Raw genomic sequence first — 19020 nt, forward strand, 5'->3', positions numbered from 1 at the left:
AGTCCACTCCCCAGATCTCACTCTGAGCCCTGCCTGAGTCCATTGCCCAGATCTCACTCTGAGCCCAGCCTGAGTCTACTCCCCAGATGTCACTCTGAGCCCTGACTCCAGGTAGTGGCGGATGTGGTCTGCTCTGGCTTGTGATCGCTGTGTATACTTTCCAACTTCAGACAAGCAGAATGGGCTCTGAAGCAACGACCAGGGTCCTGCTAAGCAGGAGTGAAGATGGACAAGCACATCCAGGAAAAATGTCAGAAACCAGAACAATGCTACCCCCAAGGCAAGACGTGCCAAGGGATGCCAAAGCTCAGGGAGGTAAGGGCAGAACCACCTCTGAGCCTCAGAAGGGGCCACTCTTGCTGACATCTGGATTTTGAACCTCCAGAGAATGCACCTCTGCTGGGATGGGCTATGCCCCAATGTGTGCAGCTCTGTTACAAGACTCTGATCTTCATTCAGCTTTCCACATATTTGGTCCCTCAGTGTAGGGCCTAAAGAACTGAAGATGAGGAAGAAGGAATGTGGAGGGAAGACAGACCTAGAGACGCTTGACACCCACCTCCTCTTAAAGGGACAGGAGCACACTCACAGGGACAGATAGACAGACATGAACGGCCTATTGCAGGATGGAGTTGGCCCCTGCCAAGACAAAGGACTGTGGTCTATGTCTCCTGAGGTAACATCAGAAAAAGACAGGGGCTATGGTCACTCCACCCAACTGAAATCCCATTGTCCTGGGGACAATTCTGTCCACCAGGCAGGAAATGGGCAGTATCAGGGCCCAAGTCATATCCACACAGACAAGTCAGGCAACTCTTAACTGTTGACCTGGCCTCTTGGGTCTGACCTTCTGGGGAGTGTCAGTGGCCCATGGCAGTGCCAGAAACTAACCCCCAGGCTACACATTCCGTAGGGTAAACTAGCACTCGGAGGTGGTTGTAGGGAGATGCTCAGTTGGTAAGGCACCTCCTAGAGAAGCAAAAGGGCCTCATTTCTATTTCCAGAACCCACAGCTGGAATCCCTGATCTGGAGAAGTGACAAGAGACCACTTCTAGGGCTATCTGGCCAGTTTGCCTAGCCAAGCTTGCTACCTCCAGGATCCATGGGACCCTGTTTGTCAAAAGTCAAAGCGGAAAGGAGCTGATGAGGCTGACCTCCAGCCTCCGTGAGCAACTGCACACAAAAGTGTGCACACAGGTGAACGCTATGCCCAACACCCTCACACACAAAAGAAGCTACAGCTGAACATCATAGCCTATATATGAACATCATATCTGTCACGTCTGGTCTCCTTGTTCCTTTGAGCAGGTCTTTCATCGATTGTTGGCCATGGCTCTGAATATCAATCTGCATGGTTTTTGTTCACTTTTGTTCCCACCCTGAGTGCAAAGGGTCTGGCATCAAGGAGTGGTCCTAGCTCATGGCCACAAGGTTCCTGACAGTGACCTCACCTTCTTTGATGGGGGAGCTTCACTGCTAACGTGTAATGGTGAATGGTTATTCTGATGTTGGAATCGTTCCTCTGCATGGGCCTCCATGCTAGCTGAGGACAGATGGAAGACAAGAGGACAGATGGAGGACAGGTGGCACCACCTGTCCTGCCCATTTCCCAGGACATGCTGTGTTAATAAATGCTCCGTCTGGCAGGTTTGACTGAGCTTCTGCCTGGCTACTGGATATGAACCAGATGGAAACTGGTTTCAGCAGAAACGTTAAGTACTATACTGCTTACAAATGAGGCTCACAGCTCATTCCCCAAGCTTCTGTCATGAGACCTCTCATAGGCTGAATACAACTGCTTTTTGCTTTCCCAGTTAGAAAACGTAAGAATGTTCCAGTGGATGGCCCATATCAAGAAGTATATTGACAGCAATAATTAGAGGAGGTGGGTTATTTCAGGAAAGAAAGGTATTGCTTCCTCCAGGAAGTAGACCAGTTGGCCTCCCTTGTTCTGTCAATAAGGCACACCTATAACACCTATGAGGTATGCCAGATGAGCAAGGTGCCTACAGAAAACATCCAGGACACCCAGAAGCCACCACAGGAGCCACTACAAGGGGACACAGAACACTCCTTCAGATGGCAGCACAGAAGAGCATCATACCCCACCACATGGCTATTTCATTGAGAGGAATAGATATGCGGGAGAGTTGGCCATCAGCAGCCTGGGGGTAAAAAGCAGCTGTTTTTCTGTCTTACCTTTCAGAGTGGGAAGTGGGCTGTCCGGTCCATCCAGTTGTCCCAAAGTGTCAATGGCCTCCGAATCCTCCACGTCACCTGGAAGCAAGAGCACACACACATGAGACCTGGCTTTCTACCGGGGCAAATGCTGTGAGAGCAAGCTTGCCCAGCATCAGCAAATTCACTGGAAGAAGACACTGTGGCAATAACTACTGGCTTTTATAGAATCAGACTTCATGACATGATACAAAGTGATTCTTAATTTATCCGAAGAACAGCACAGACCAGTAGAACTTGGGAACGAAGCCCTCTATGTCACCAGGCAGGAGAGGAACAGGAGAGGGGAAAGAGAGAAAATGAAAGACGAAAAAGAAAGGGGAGGACTGGTTACCAAAATGAAGGATTCTGAGCTAAGGTGGATGGAAGTTCTAGGTAATTAAGAGAAAAATGCAGAACACCTCTTCCCCTCCACACACACCTTTTGTCTCCCTTATATAGCCCAGGCTAGACTCAAACTCCCTATGTAATCAAAGATGACCGTGAATGGATCCTCCTGCCTCTACTTCCCAGGTGAAAAGAGTGGTGTGTGTCACCACACTGGGCTCCTCCAGGAATTAGAACTTTCTTAAGCAGCTCACCCCTATCCCCCACATTTCCAGACCTAATAATAGGATGGTCTTACAAGTGTAAATGACCAAAATGCGTTCTTTACAAGGATAGTTGAGTACCACCTCTGATAGGACAGCCATCTACCCATAGAGCATAGAATATGCCAGTTGGAGCAGCCGCCCACTGCATTGGAACACAGAAAACAAACATAGATTTGGGCGCATCTCCATATATGGATAGTAAGGGGCTCACTGTCACTCAGTCGGGAGGCTGCACTACCAAACCACGAAGCCACAAGAAACTCTCACATGCCTGCCTCCCAATCCCCTACTGCCACCTAACCTATCACACTTCCTTCCAGCCTTCCCCCAGGAATCCAGGCTTCAACGGGGTCCTGCTGGCTGAGGGTAAGGCACGATGAAGTTTGGGGTGACTTGCACCTTCCACTCAGACCTGGATTTAAGACATCAGAAGACTGGCCAACATACCCGTCTACTAAAAGGGGGAGACCGTGGCACGTGCTATTTATACAGTGATCCTTGTGGACACTGTTGTAAGTTGGACAGGACAGGCACAAAACAGTGACTGCCTTCATCTGAAGTCCCTAGAGTTGCTAGAGTCACAGAGACAAGGGAGAATGGTGGATGGCAGGTTCTGATGTGACAGAAATGGGGAGCCAGGATTTGGTAGAGACTCAATATCAATTGAGGGAAAAGAAAATTGATGTCAGCATGACCCTGGACTCCGCTAACCCTACTGCACTGCCATCCCGAATGGTAAAAATGGCTCCTTTCACTTTATGGACTCTGAGCACAATTCAAGATGGCCCCCCTGTGAGGCTTAGAATGAGAAATGGCCCCCACAGGCTCGATGTCTGAACACTCTGTCTCCAACAGGCGGTCATGTTTAGGAAGGGTCGTGGAACCTTTCGGGGGCAGCCTAGCTGAAGGAGATAGGTCACCAGGAACAGGCAGGCTTTGAGAGTTCACAACCCTGCTCCATTTCCAGTTTGCTTCATATGCTTTCATGTTGGTGGTTAAAGATGTGACTGCTTGACTTCCTGCTCTAGCTGCCTGTTGCCACGCCTCCTGTACCCCACCTCCCTGCCGTTATAGAATCTCCTTGTGGAGTTGTGAGCCAAAATAAACTCATTCTTCCATGAGGTGTGTTTGGCCACGGTGTTTTATCACAGCAACAACAACAAAAAACTATTAAAATATCCAAGTTTATAATTTGGTATCGGGTGACTTCTGGTTAGTGTGGGAGCTGAGAGTTACCCAAACAGCCTCACTTCAGAGACTTCCTCAGAGGAGTCTCACCTGGCGAACTAAAGGTCCAGCTGGGAGAGCCAGGGATCAGGTTCTTAGCTTGTCTGACTAAGTAAACACCGCTCAGTTACTCCTAAAGGGTCTCTAAGCTGGCTCTGAGCTGGTTCGCTCATCTCTGTTTGCACGGTGGCCTCCACAACATGGGGCTTCCAAAACCCATGTCAGACTGCGGTGCCCTCAGCCTCTGTCTCCTTCCCACCTGAATGGCAGGCTTGAGTCTAACTGCTTTCATTTTCTAATTTTGTTTTCCCGTCATTCTGGGTTAAACTCACCCATACCACTTTTCATAAAATATTTACAACATGTTTTAAAATATAAAAAATATTCACTGTTGGGAACTGATGTTTTTTTTTAAGTCTCCCCCAAGCCCTACACATCCTTGGAGCAATCAGACAGACCTCTCTGGACCAAGACAGGGAACTGACCTCCAAACAGCTAGAGCCCAGCAGGTGCTGAGTTAAAGAAGAATGTCCTATAGTGCTGTCATTGAAGGCCAGGTGGGGTGGCTGGAGAACTTTATCAATTCGGTGGAACTCAGTCCCGAGAATCCATCTGTGCTGGTTTGTATATGCTAGACCCATGGAGATTAGAAGGTGTGGCCCTGTTGGGGTAGGCATGCCCTTGTTGGAGTAGATGTGTCACTGTGGGTGTGGGCCTTAAGACCCTCATCCTAGCTGCCTAGAAGTCAGGATTCTGTTAAATGTTATCCTTTATAAGAGTTGCCTTGGTCATGATGTCTGTTCACAGCAGGAAAACCCTAACTAAGATACCACACTTTAAAAAAAAAAAAAAAAAAAAATCCATTCTCAGAAGCTGATGTCCTGGGGCTACTCTGCCTATTGAACAAGCAGAACACTTATAATCCCTGTGCTGGACTAATGGAGACAGCAGTCCCTGGGGCTCACTGGCCACCCACCTTTGTCTATTTGGGGAGTTCTAGGCCAGTGAGAGACCCTGTCATAAGCATGAAGGTGGATGGTTAAGGTTTGATCACTGGCTTCCACATGGTGCACCCACAAACATGTATGCATAAGCACAGACACAATCTTTTTAAAAAGGCAAAAGCAAGAACTATGCAAGGCTGTCAACAAATGCCTGCCTCAGAATGACACTTCAGCTTTAAGTTTCAAATGGACACGTTCCACGGGCTGTCACTCAGCACTGTGTAGACATAGAGAGACCACATGGAATCAAACACACTGGCACTGTGTACACACACAATGAAAGAAGCATAAAAGTCACCGGCTGCCTAGAAATCCACAAATGATGTGAAGCAGTCAATTAAGTGGCTACCCTGAACCAAAACAACAGCCTTGTGTCCAGTGCCACCAGTGGGGAATCCAAGATTCCTCCTGGTTGACTTTGGATGGGGAGGCAGAGGCGTGTTCTGGAGTGGATGGCACCTGCAGAGTGGTAGTAGCTAACACATGAGTGCAAAGTCACGCTTGACACTCAAGGGTGGAGTGTTTTGGCCATACACTGGGGTTTGCCTCTTGTTCCTTCTGATCTCATGTGCCAAGTCAATGAGGACATCTAAGCAAACTAACATATCATCCACTGAATTGGAGAACTAGGTGAGCGATCCGGTATGCTGATACAAGTACTCCCCTCCACTCGAGACACACACACACACACACACACACACACACACACACACACACACAGCCCTGGGACTCAGACGTGAGAGGTTCAGGAGTTCTGCTTCCTCTGCAGGTACAAGCAGCCAGTATTTCAGGATATCCAGACTCTGGGGTCCTCATACGGGCAGCATCCATTTCAGTAGAACTGGGCTCACTCAAGGCACTATGGCCTCCTGAAACTGATAAGCAAAATGCGATAGGGACAGAGGTGAACTAGATGATAGGAGAAATATAATTGGGGCCCAACAGGGCCTTGTTGGCCTTAAAAAATGTCTAAGTGTAATATGGAGTAAACCTTAAATGAACACACACACAAACTACCCAGGCTCTACCTCCATGACCAAACCCGGACTGAGTCAGCCAGTGTTGTTGCTAGTTGGAACAGCTTTAATTTTTTTCTAGAGTGAATACACAACAGGTGATTCTTTCAAACTAAGACATGTCATATACAATAAAATGTGACATATTTATTGGTAGCATTTAGTAGATTTTTAAAAAATAAAAAAACATAATCACGATTAAATTTGAGAATATCCATCATGCACCCCACATCACTGCCACTGAGAAATGTTGTTCCCATTAGCAGACACCCTCATCCCAGCTCCCCCTGACCCTAGCAAGCATCACTGCTAAGCCTCTTCTATACATTCCCTACATGGGACACTACAGACAGACACAGTCATAGACCAGGTGTCCCTTCAAGCCTCCAGAAGTAAAACAGAAAAGAAAGAGGAAAGGCACCCCAAAGAGGCCCGCTGTCCTGCATGGCTGAGAAAGGCGCATATAGGATGGCTCAGCTGGCGTGTTAGAAATGTCCACACACAAACGGTGTGGCAGGGTGCACGTGGATGACACTCCAGAAGGCTCCAGGATAGAAAATGCAAGCTGACATGGTCTCACAGTGACCAAGACCGCTAGTGAAAGGTGGGTGAGGCTGGAAGCAGACATGCCCCTGTGGTGGATGAGTCCAAACACAGCCACACCCCTGCTGCAGAAGAGGTGGAAAACTGACCAGACAGGAGGCTGGGGTGCCCAGCATCTATAGCTCGGAGAACCCATGTCACCTGTCACTCTTCCTCCCCACCCTCTCCACCTCATGAGCACATAACAGACAGTATCTGCCCACAACCCAGTCGCTTTCTATCAACTCCTAACACAATGATTCACGTTATCATTTTTGCTGGCCCAGTTTAGCTGGTGGTTGGCCACAGTCCTTGTGCCAGTAACTGTTCCCACACATGCCCATCCTGAGTACAGCAGTCTCCCTTTCTTTTCAATGGTGAGTTCTGTAGTCCGGGTCACCTAGAATCAACTAGTTACAAAACTATTCCACAAACATTGCCCACTCAAACCTTTCATATATTTTTAAATCGTGAGCAGCTGTGGCTGGCGTTCTTGCACGGATCAGAAAGAAAGCATCCCCGTGTCATTGTGTCCCTGCCCTCACTTGGTGATGGAGGAATCAGTTCACCACACTGGCTGCCTCTGTAACATGCCTTATGTCACAATGCCTCCCCATTCCCTCACCATATCTTTCCATGTAGACAATGTACCATCTCATATTAGCACCAGAGGAGTTACTCCGGTACAGATGAGATAACATGCAAGAGACTCTACGCAAGATTCTACTACACTACAGTGATCGCTACAGCTGCCCACCATTATCATCAGTCATTAGCATTAACCCCTCCCTGTACCTAGTTTATAAACTGGACATTTTCACAGGTCTGCGCGTGGGAACAAGCATTCTCTACAAAAGAGCCTGATACCATCTATGGTTTCAGGCATTCCTTGGGGAGTCTCGGAAGACATCCACCTCAGATAAGGGCGATCTGTATAAGAGAGACTGTTCAGTCTTGACATCAAAAGTCCCGTGGGTTTGTGCTGTGCGAGGACTCTGTCCTCAGCCATCTGGCAAGGTTGTGGAGCATGGCCTGTGCCATAATATGAGTGGCACAGCTGGTGGCCTGTGTCCTGTTACTTGGGTGGACATAGATGGTGGCCTGTGCCCCTATTTCTTGAGTGGACATATCTGGTGGCCTGTGCCCTGTTACTTGGGTGGACATGGCTGCAAGGGTGATGTACTCATCATTCTACTCATCATTGAGACAAAATACCAAATGAGGGCAATGTAAGAGGAAAGGTTCACTTTTAGCTCTATTTGTAAGTCCAGTCCACCAGGGAGGAGGAGTATGTGGTGGCAGAGTCCTGGTCGAGCTGGCCACACTGCATCAGTTTTAGAGATGGTAAAGGATAAACATTGGTGTTCATCTTTTTATTCAGTACAGAAATCCAGGCCAGGGGATGCTGTTGTGCATCACCTCAGCTGAGAACTCTCATCCTTTGGAACTGGACATATGCTCGGTGGAAAAGAACACTCGTTCATCTTACAGAGGACCTGGGCTCAATTCCCAGCACTCACATGGTGCCTTACAACTGTCTGGGGGATCCAGCACCTTTTAATGACTTCCTCAGGCATTGGAAACACATGTGGCGTGCACGCACACATACACACACACACACACACACACACACACAGATACACACAGACAGACAGACAGACAGAACACACACACACACACACACACACAGACAGACAGACAGACAGACAGACAGACAGACAGACAGAACACACACACACACACACACACACACACACACGAGAGGATCCAACACCCTTTTCTGGCTTCTGAGGGCACCTGTACTCATCTGTACAGACTCACACACAGAGACACACACACATACACACAACCTAAGACATTTTCATTTTTCTAAAGAGTTGTGTATAATAAGCCAGGCACTGTGACTCATGTCTGTCATGCCAGCACTTTGGAGGCTAAGGCAAGGTTGCTTAGTTCCAGGCCAAACTAAGTTGCATAATGTGACCCTGTCTCTGAAGAAACCCCAAACCCAACCAAACGACATATCCATATTGCATGACAAATGCCAATGAACTGTGGGCTGGAAGGGATGGGTGTGTGGGACATGACAGTACTACTTGAAGTCTGTTACAAACTTCCTCATCATTCCGTTCTCACAGGTCACAGAGCACTGTCTGGAGCATCCTGGCTCCCAACATCTTACATTCTCTGTGGTAGCATCCCTGGAAATGCATCTAAGGATGAACCCAGTAAGCAGAACATGGCTCAGATGCATGGGTTTCTCACATTACTGATTACAGGACACTCCGACAAGAATGGTGAAACAAATTAGTCAGGGAACTGTTGAGGGTTCAGCCAGACTCTACCCTGCCTGCCTGCCTCTGGCTCAGTGGTATAGCAGTTCTCAGGCAGAAACATGTGGCATATTTTGGGGACACATTAGCAGTGAATGTCCTTTATATTGGGGACGGGACCAAATTACTATCTCTGCAATGGTAATGCTCTGCTCTCCAGAGGGAGAGGGAGCCCTGTCACCACAGAGGATGCCTGCAGCGTGTGGTTTCACACAGGGGAATGCAGTAGCTGGATACTTCTCAAACGTGTGTGAAGTTTGAATAAACGAACCCTGCCTTCCAGTCAAGTAGCCGTCTTCAGCAAGCCTTCCTTCAATGTGGCCTCTCCCATGGCGCTCTGATTGACAGCACCAATGAGAGATTCTCAGGCTCCTTTTCTCCTTGCATCTAGCTCTCATTAAGAGCAGAGACAGAACAAGGCGAGAATTTGCTAATGAAGTTCAACCTCTGCCCTTGGACTTGGATCCACAGTGCAGGTCCAGATTCTGTCTGTGCTTCTTTTCAGCGCATTTTGTTGTTCGGGCTTTTCATCTAGGAATCTCCTCACCTGGTGACCTGAGTCAGTGCATTCTCTGTGATGTAATTAGAGGCTGCCTGCAGAGGATCACTCTCACTTCAAAGCTGGCTCTGTTTAATTAGTGAAGGGTGGTTTTTTTGTTTTGTTTTGTTTTGTTTTGTTTTTTATAAGAGGTAATTTCCAAGATGTGAGAAGGGAATCTGCGCAGAGACGGGAGTGCAGAGACTTCGCGCCAGCAAGCCTCTTGGAGAGTGAGGATAGGTTTTATGATGAGCTAACTTGTGTGGAAATTCAGAAGGGAGAGAGAGCTACCTACCAACCTGTGACCTGTGGCAAAGTGATACTATTTCAATAACAAACGTAACCATCCAAGAATGTACACCGTGCTGGGAAATGCAAGAGTTAAGATCTAGAATAAGCAAGGTCCAAAGGTGGGTGGCTGGGGACTGTGTTTCCAGGAACACTTATTAAGTGTGACGCCCTGAGACTTCCCTGCCAGCTGGGAACCCACACAAGCACCGGTGGGGAGCTGTCAGTCTGTAACTGGTGAGGGTCTTAACAGTTTGTAATGTTTTATTTTCATTTTGTCTAACTCTAAGTTGGGTAAATATTAGCCTCTAGATCTATATTCCTTAAAAGGTTGCTTTACCCTGCTTTAGAAATATGATCTGAAACTCAGCCATCTGAAGATAGAATAACCAGGGTGTCTTGTCTGCTTGACGTTGGCTTTGGTCCCACTTCCACAGCAAACATACTGAACTCCCAACAAGTCCATGCACTAGCCCAAATCCCTTCAATTTTGCTTTTATAACACTTTTTCTACCGTCTACCTCTCACATCCCTGAGCCCCCAACAAAAGCCTACTGTCAGGGGTCCAGCGAGTACTTGGCTGAGGAGAGAGAGGCCCCAGGAGCTGCTGAATTGGGGCCTTTCATGAACTTTCTCTCTTCTTGATGCTCAGATTTCTGGCAGTTAGAGGCAAGGGGAATGGCCAGACATGCCTCACCAAATACTCAAGGAAGGTGTGACTCCACCCGTCACAGAGACACGGGCTCTCAGGCCTGCTTTCTGTGCCATGGCTTTCCACTCCAGAATCAGCAGGAAAAGCACCAACAGGAATGTAGGCAGACACTGCCCGCTCATGTTTCCTCACTAGGTTTTCACTGAAAAGTCTTTTGAAAATGAGAATCATTGCCATCAACTTCCCACTTTGAATCTCTGGGAAATTTTAATTAAAGGTGGAGAAAGATATTAAAAAATAATACCACACAGCCTGAAAATCAAGTAATTAAACTTGTCCCAAGGAAAGAACAATTCCTTCATTTGCTTACTAGAGTCTTAAGGCTAAGGTAACAGGTGGAGCCCTACAAGAGCCAGTTGAAGGCATCAGGCTTGGTGTAGTTTTACTAGGAATCTGTGGCCCGCCTGTTACACAGATGGTACCTCTCTGCCCAGAGTCTTCAGCCCATCAGGCTCAGAATTCTCTGACAACCACGGCCTGATTCTGAAAACTCTCCAAGGGTAAACATCTGACATTTATCACTGGTAGCATCATATATAAACATCATATCATCATCATCATCATCATCATCATCATCATCACTACCACCACCATCATTATCATCATCATCATCATCATCATCATCATCATCATCATCATCATCATCACCACCACCACCACCACCACCACCACCACCACCACCATCATCATCATCATCATCATCATCATCATCACCATCATCATTAACACCACCACCACCACCACCACCATCACCATCATCATCATCATCATCGCGGAGACAGAGTTCACTATCTCACCTTAGCTGGCCTAGAACTTGGTATGTAGACCAGCAGACCAGAATGGCCTCCAACTCACAGAGATCCACCCACCTGTGCCTCCCAAGTACTGAGATTAAAGACATGTTCCATCCCATTCAGCATCAATGACTTTTAAAAAGTTGTCCCTGTAGAGTCTGGAGAGATGGTGCACAAGCGTATGTCGCTCTCACAGGGCGAACCAAGCATGGCTCTCGGCACCCAGGTAGAGTGGCTCACAACTACCTGTAACTCGAGCTCCAGGGGGTGTAATGCCTCCTTCTGGCCTCTCCATGCCCAGGTACACGAATACATAATTAAAGAGAAAATAATTGTTCTAAGAGAGGTTCCTGTATTAATCATCATCCCAGGAAGCTACGACACAGCCTGAGTCCTGTGACCTCTCCTGCTTTCTGTTTGTGACTGAGGCAGGGTGTTCCTAAGTGACTCAGGCTAGCCTGGAACTCCTAAGCCTCCGGTTTCCACCCCCAGATGCTGAGGTTACAGGCAATGTACCACCATACCTGGCTAAGAATATTGGTTTCCACTAAGCCTGCTCCAGTCCACTCTCTGTGGTTCACAGGGGTCTTTCTTCATCTTTTGTCTCATGACATCATCTCTCCTTTCCCTGAGTATATCTCTGTGGCCGCATTTCTCCTTCTTAAAGGACACTCTTTTTTTTTAAAGATTTATTTATTATTATTATTATTATAAATAAGTACACTGTACCTGTCTTCAGACACACCAGAAGAGGGCGTCAGATCTCATTATGGATGGTTATGAGCCACCACATGGTTGCTGGGATTTGAACTCAGGACCTTCAGAAGAGCAGTCGGTGCTCTTACCCATTGAGCCATCTCGCCAGCCCCTAAAGGACACTCCTGATAAGGGAGGGCCAGTCCTGCAAGCTCATTGTAGCTTCAGCTCAGATACAGAGAGCCTATTTTTGAATCTAAGTCCAAGTTCAGAGACCCAGAGGTGAGGATCCACCAAATATTTGGTATTGACACAATTCAAGCCATAGTAGGTATTGTTATTTATCCCCAGTACATTGTTGGAGTTGAGTTCTTGGGTGCAGAAATGGCAGGGCCAAGACAAGACCCAAAGGCTTTACTAGGACAATCAAGCTCTCTATATAGCTCTGATCAAGAAAAGCAAGCCAAGGGGGAGGAGAACTCTCTGAACACAGACCATGGACACCTTATATGGAAAGAATTCACACTCTGAGTTAGCTCTGGCAAACCAGGCACTCGACTGTGCAGAGGTCAGGCCCTGACTGCTACAGTCTGAGCTTGGTTGAGAGGCGGCTTAAGACCTCCGCTTAGGGTCTGACAAAGTCTCTGGAAGGAGCTGGCCCCGACCTGACCCTGATTCACATCCCTGTGAGAAGGGCTGTTGAGATTCTAATTCTGGCTTGCATGTGAGCCACTTCACTTAGGTCCTTATTTGGATTTGCCTGGGGGAAGAGAAACAAGTGTGATTCCTGCTTGGGGGGTAGGGGCTCTCAACACCTGATCATTGTTATTCCATTTTGGGGTGGTCCTGACTTTCTCAAAAGAAGTCTTTATAATATTAATATTGGCTTCAAGTGACTTAGATGAAAGGCAGGCTTGGGTAGACCGAAAAGCCTTCCCTGTCCTGGGAAGCAGAGCAGTCCTTGCAACTGATTGTCTTACTAGCTGCCAGAACCTGCTAGGGAGAGCCACATCCCCACCCCACCTTTGGATGCTCACTTCTTACAGGAGGACGACGGTTCCAGAAAGCCCAGCACCTACCAGCTAGCAGTTAGGGCAGGGGCACCCCCAAACACTCTTTCTTGTCATTTCCAGAAGTAGCTGGGCATCACCTCTTGCCCAGTTTTGTGCTCAAATGAATTCCTTGTTCCTCTCTCCCTGCCTGACATTCCTTTTTCTCATAATATTTATAGGACTGCCACTCCACTCTGAAGAACAGTATGTCAGGCCCATGGGCACTGTGTGGAGCTCTGGCTGGCACGGCTGGCATTGCCATGTTTGGTAATAGCCCCGTTGGACACTCATGTAGTCCATGTATGCATAAATCTTCACAGCCTTCTGCACGGACTGCCTCAGTCTCCCTGCCTGCTCTTTCTCCTCTTCCCCAGTCCTCCACACAGAAAAGCAGCCCTTCTCTAGCCCTGACCCTCGGATGACTCGCTTTGACACTGAGATGCCCTCAACGCCCAAGGTGAATTTTGCAGACAGAGCTGCTCCCCACAAAGTCTTCCTCTCCACGCCTGCTCCTGGCAGCTCCTCGGCTTTCGAGACCTAATCTCCACTCCGCTCCCAGCTAAAGCCGCAGGTGCTGAAGCTCTCTCCTTGATTCCTTTCCCCTCAAATATACCAAATGCACCCCCTTCTGTAGCCTACCCCTTCGCTCTGGTAACACCAGGTTTCAAGCTACGCTATTCTCCGAAAGATTTACCAAAACTGGCTCCAAAAAGGCCGCCCCCTGGACTGACCCTCTAACCCAACCCCAATCTGTTGCCACGGCAACAGGCATCGAGTGCTAAGGGTGAAGGTCTGAAGCCAGGGTAGGAAAACACCAGCACAGGGGCACGACCCACTCACTCAGGCCCAGACAGGAGGAAGTCTCTCCAGGGGGTGTGAGAGGGTGTCCCTGGGGGATCTTGCCTGGGTAGAATCCTGAGGAAAGTTCTTCCTTTGTGAGGTGCAGGGGTGCTTGGCACATAGGTGACAGTGTACGCTATGCTGACACCTCACAACACACACTTGGAACATAGGAACCTCTGAATATATAAATATACAATGGACAAATCTTACAGAGACTCACCATACCACTTCCGTGAGCAAGGTTCTTCCTGATCCTATTCAAACACCCTCGCTCCCCTCCCCATGTCTACACACATCCTAACGACTATAGCCACCTCCCATTTCATTCCATTCCTTGCTACTTTTTTCTTTTCTTTCAGATCACTTGCCAGGGTAGCCTCAAGTTCACTAAGTTGTCAAGGACGGTGGCCCTCCCTTTACAGCATCAGCCCCTCCTTGACACTCTGAAAGTGGCGATGCATCTGCTGGGCTCCCATCTCCCCTTGGAAGCAGTAAGTGCTTCTGTGGGTTTGCTCACTGCCTAACCCAGAACCTGCTCATGTTCCACACACGCTCCTTGGATGAGTGAGTGACAGGGTGAAAGAACACAGACACCGTGCTTTGGAGGATCTTCTCACCTACATGAGAGTTAAAGCCAGAGTCCCGCACCCAGGCACATGTACACACGTGCGCACATGTGTGCACACACAGAGAGAGACAGAGACAAGGTGACGGAGAGAGACACAGAGAGAGAGAGAGAGAGTGTGTGTGTGTGTGTATGTGTGTGTGTGTGTGTGTGTGAGAGAGAGAGAGAGAGAGAGAGAGAGAGAAGGAGGAGGAGGAGGAAGAGGAGGAGGAGGAGGAGGAGGAGGAAAGGGAGAAGTAGAGGGGAGATGGAGAGACACAGAGACAGAGACACGGAGAAAGATGCTCCACAACTTGGACAGGGGATCTGGAAACCAAAAAGCCAAATTTCCTAGGGAGGGCTGGGACTTCTGCATGTTTTAGTGACAGAGGCCAGGTCTTTTTTCCTCTAGTTTTGAATCAGTCAACTTGGATGAAGACAGGGAGCAGACAGTAAGTCCACAATCTTATGCAAACAAGCTCACGATGAACCTCAAATGTATCTGCTCAATGTGGGCTGTTTGAGCCTCTGCTGGTGAGAGAAAAAGCTCACCAGGTCTCGGTCTGGTCAGGAAGGGTGGAGAGGTCACAAATTTGACACCATGGTTACTTATCACTGGCCCCTTCATCTGTGTGCCTGCCCACCAGTGATCTGTCTATTTCCTTCAGAGCGACATGAAGAGAACTAACTGCCATGAACTGTCCACTGACTTCAACAATCTGGGACATTCTCATCCTCATCTACACGATAAATAAATGAATAAGGCTGTTTGTTTGATTTTTTTTTAATTAAACCACTATCAATAAAAAAAAAAAAAAGTAGGCTGGAGAGATGGCTCAGCAGTTGAGAGCACTGACTGCTCTTCCAGAGGTCCTGAGTTCAAATGCCAGCAACCACATGGTGGCTCACAACCATCCATAATGGGATCTGACGCCCTCTTCTGGTGTGTCTGAAGACAGCTACAGTGCCAAAAAGCACCTGACCCCTAGCCATAACTTGAAGTTAGCGCTCACAGGCACACTAAGTGTGGAGTAGTGCCTATAAGCTGTGTCCCCTCCTCTTTCCAGGGGCAAAGCCACCATACCCCCACCATGCAACACTTAGTCCTTGCATCTGGCGAAGGCACTATTCACTTGTGTGCTGTCCTCTGGTCTGCAGTCCTCGTGTCCTATGTGCCCCACCTCGTTATGAGCACCAAGACCTCTCGGAAGAGTCCTCCCTTATGGCAGGCATCCACACCTCCTACTACTCAGTTACAACTGCAACTGAGTAACAAGAATGGTTACCACTTCAGACTCTTCCAGACCCCGGCTCCCACCATGGAAAGCACTGGCTGCAGGCAGAGCATGGCCAGCGCCTCAGAGGTAGATCCTCACGCTGCCAGAAACATGCTGAAGAATGACTTCCAGCACTGAGCAAGACAGGATGACCTCGCTCACCCTCTTCGATAACAAAAATATATAGAAAACAACACAAATCAACAATCTTACTTCCTCAGAACTCATCAGAGCCACAGAAGTAGAAAATCCCCAACCCAAGAGATCCCTCCTCTGCATTTCAGCAGGATAACAAGTATGAGTAGCTGGACATGGGCAGTTCCCAATACCCTTCTACCTGCCACTAGCCTCATACACAGCCATAAGGCCTAAGGTGTATCTACAGCACCCCAATGGCACTGCCTATCTCTAGATGGCTGAAGCCCAGCTCCAGTACTAGGGCGTAGCTTAAAGAGTGGGTGGCATTGGCTAAACAACAACCTTAAGGCCCAAAGCTAAAGCTCCAAACGCAGGAAAAAGATATGAGCCTGGTCCAGAATTTAAAGGAAATCTGAAGAATTTGGGGGACATAAAGAACATTCAAAGCTCTTATGTTTGTGGGATAGGAAAGACTGATATCAAGCTAAGACTATATGTATATGCTGCAAAGCCCTGGGAAAGAAGGCGGCCCACGCAGACTGGGCAACCCTCAACCCTTGCTACACCACCAGGAATTGAGACTAGAGGCTGTCTTGTCATTTGCAGGTCTCACGCAGATCCCCTGAGATTCAAGGCCTGTGAAGACCTCTGGCAAGGACTGGCTAACTAGACAGTGACACGGATTCAGATGCGGCCCTGAGGAATCCAGGCTTATAAAGAAAAAGAAAACATTTATAGCAATAGCAAACCGCTCTGAGGTCCTGCATTGCCATCCATACAGAAGCTGCGGGACTGGGGAAGCCAAGATGCTGAAAGCAGAAGATGGTGGAAAACTAAATGTCTTTAGAAAAATGGGGCCCATGAAAACCGAAAACAAGCGAAGACTAAGAGCAGGAGAAACAGTGATGAACTTTGAAGGGCACAGGGAACTCCATACCAAACTGTGGCAAAGCAGCGTCCTCAAGTAAACACAGTGTGCCGAGATGGAAGGGAAAGGGGGGATGGGGAGGGAGGAGAGCAGGCAGGGAGGGAGGGGGAGGGAACAGAGGGCACAGAAGAGAGACGAGGAGAAAGCCAATCAGAAGACACTACCACTGAGTAAGCCAAGACTTTGGGTTAAGAAAGGCTGTAATTAAGCCACTGAGCGCATTCTGTTTAAGGGTACCTCAGAAGTCACAGAGAATCCCAGCAGGCCTTTCTTCCCAGATTGGGGCTGTAACAAGGGACAGAACTAACCATAGGACACTCTGAGCTGAAGGACAGAACCTGAAACGTACCAGCTGAGACGGTGACAGTTAGAGCAGACAGAAGAAAGAGCTAGGGAACGGGTCAGGTAAAGATGATCCAGGGAGAGGGAAGGAGGAAAACAGAAGGATGAAGAAAACTCACCGCAGCCCAGGAGACTATGAGGAAGCCACCCAAACATCAGGGCACTGACTGGTGCTGGGGCCAGAGGAAACCCAGACGGCCAGGCATGCTGGTGTCTGAGTTAGGGTTTACTGCTGGGGACAGGCACCATAACCAGGGCAACTCTTAGAAAGGACAACATTTAATTGGGGCTGGCTTACAGGTTCAGAGGTTCAGTCCATTATCATCAAGGTGGGAGCATGGCAGCATTCAGGCAGATGTGAAGCTGGAGGAGCTGAGAGTTCTACATCTTCATCTGAAGGCTGCTAGGAGAAGACTGGCTTCCAGGCAGCTAGGATGAGGGTCTTAAAGCTCACACCCACACTGACACACCCATTCCAACAAGGCCACACCTTCAAATAGTGCCACTCCCTGGATCAAGTATATTCAAACCATGACAGACAGACAGCTCTCATGGTCTAAGTGCCCAGAAAGCTGAGGCTGGAGCATTGCTGTGAATGTAAATCTAGCCAGACCCGATAGCAAAAATGAAAAGAACAACTTTTTACAAAAGAAGCAATAAGCCAAGACTGACCCTTATTATGCATTCTGATATCCACATGTAAGGAACTGTGCAGGGTGAGCTAACTGTGAGCTCACAGTTAACCTATCACAAACAGGCTACTGAAAGATCAAGGAAAACAATCAGAAAAGTGTCACATCACACAAGGGACAGTGGCACCATTAGGAACTGGGTCTCCTTTGGAACCCACAGAGACAGAGCGCTGGACACGCTAGAGGACAAGATTATCCACCCAGAATTCAACACCATGCAAAACCTGTTCTTCAGAAACACAAGGGGCTGGACATTTCCAAACAAACAGAAAATCAGAAATACCTGTCTCTAGCTGCTTGCCCTCTAAGAAAGATCAAAGACCCTTCTGAGATCAAAGGCCCTGAATAAGGAAATAAAGAGCATCATTAAAAAGAACTACATTGTTGAGCTGCAGGGGCGTGGGGGGAAAGAGCCAGTTTTCTTTGGGAGTGTAGCCATGTAAAAAGGCTGCTCTGGGGTAGTGAATGCTCCTACACTGATGTGCAAATAAGCAGCACCAATTATATCCAAAGGGTTATAAAGAGAGAGATGGGGTGGGGAGAAAGGGAGGGAAGGAACAAGAAGAAAAGGACAAGAAAGAGAAAGAAAGAGAAGACAGACTGAATGAAGATATATTGGATCAGAAATTTCATATACTAATTACATTTGACTAATACTAAATATTAATTATATGTGATTATATATCAATATAATCAGTCAGCAAAAGAGACGTCTGTACTAGCAGTACAGTAGATTAGATAATCAAATTAAATGCAAGTGGTTTAAGGAAGCAAATCAAAGCACATAGTCTAGCAGAATGAATCCCCCAAAGCACCACCCAGTCACATGAGAGCTAGAGAGATTCGCTTCAGCGTCGACACACCCACCAGCTGGAAAGTTACCTCATAGAATAACCACCGTGAGAAAGCTAGAGTAGCCACCACGTGGCAGGCAAAAATCAAGTATAAGGGAAAGGGCTATTAAGGTAAAAGAGAGGTATCTCCTTAGTAAGCATGGGATCTATAAACATGTGTGGGCATAACAGCAGAGCCCCTCCAACAGAAACACGAACAGTGAAAAGCCTTGCGAAACCAGAGGGAGAAACAGATAACTCAACAGCACCAATAAAAAAAAAAAAAAAA

General features: G+C 47.9%; 1 protein-coding gene across 1 annotated transcript in view; it reads right to left on the reverse strand.

Annotated features, from left to right (window-relative positions):
- The window catches only part of Ror2 (receptor tyrosine kinase like orphan receptor 2), a 192553-nt gene that overhangs the window by 37873 nt on the left and 135660 nt on the right, over window positions 1-19020 (reverse strand). Inside the window, exon 2 of the mRNA XM_031359652.1 lies at window positions 2201-2278. Coding sequence (XP_031215512.1) covers window positions 2201-2278 — 78 coding nt within the window. The remainder of the gene's footprint in view (window positions 1-2200; window positions 2279-19020) is intronic.

The sequence above is a fragment of the Mastomys coucha genome, unplaced genomic scaffold, assembly GCF_008632895.1.
Source record: "Mastomys coucha isolate ucsf_1 unplaced genomic scaffold, UCSF_Mcou_1 pScaffold7, whole genome shotgun sequence".
In the NCBI taxonomy this organism is placed as follows: Eukaryota; Metazoa; Chordata; class Mammalia; order Rodentia; family Muridae; genus Mastomys; species Mastomys coucha.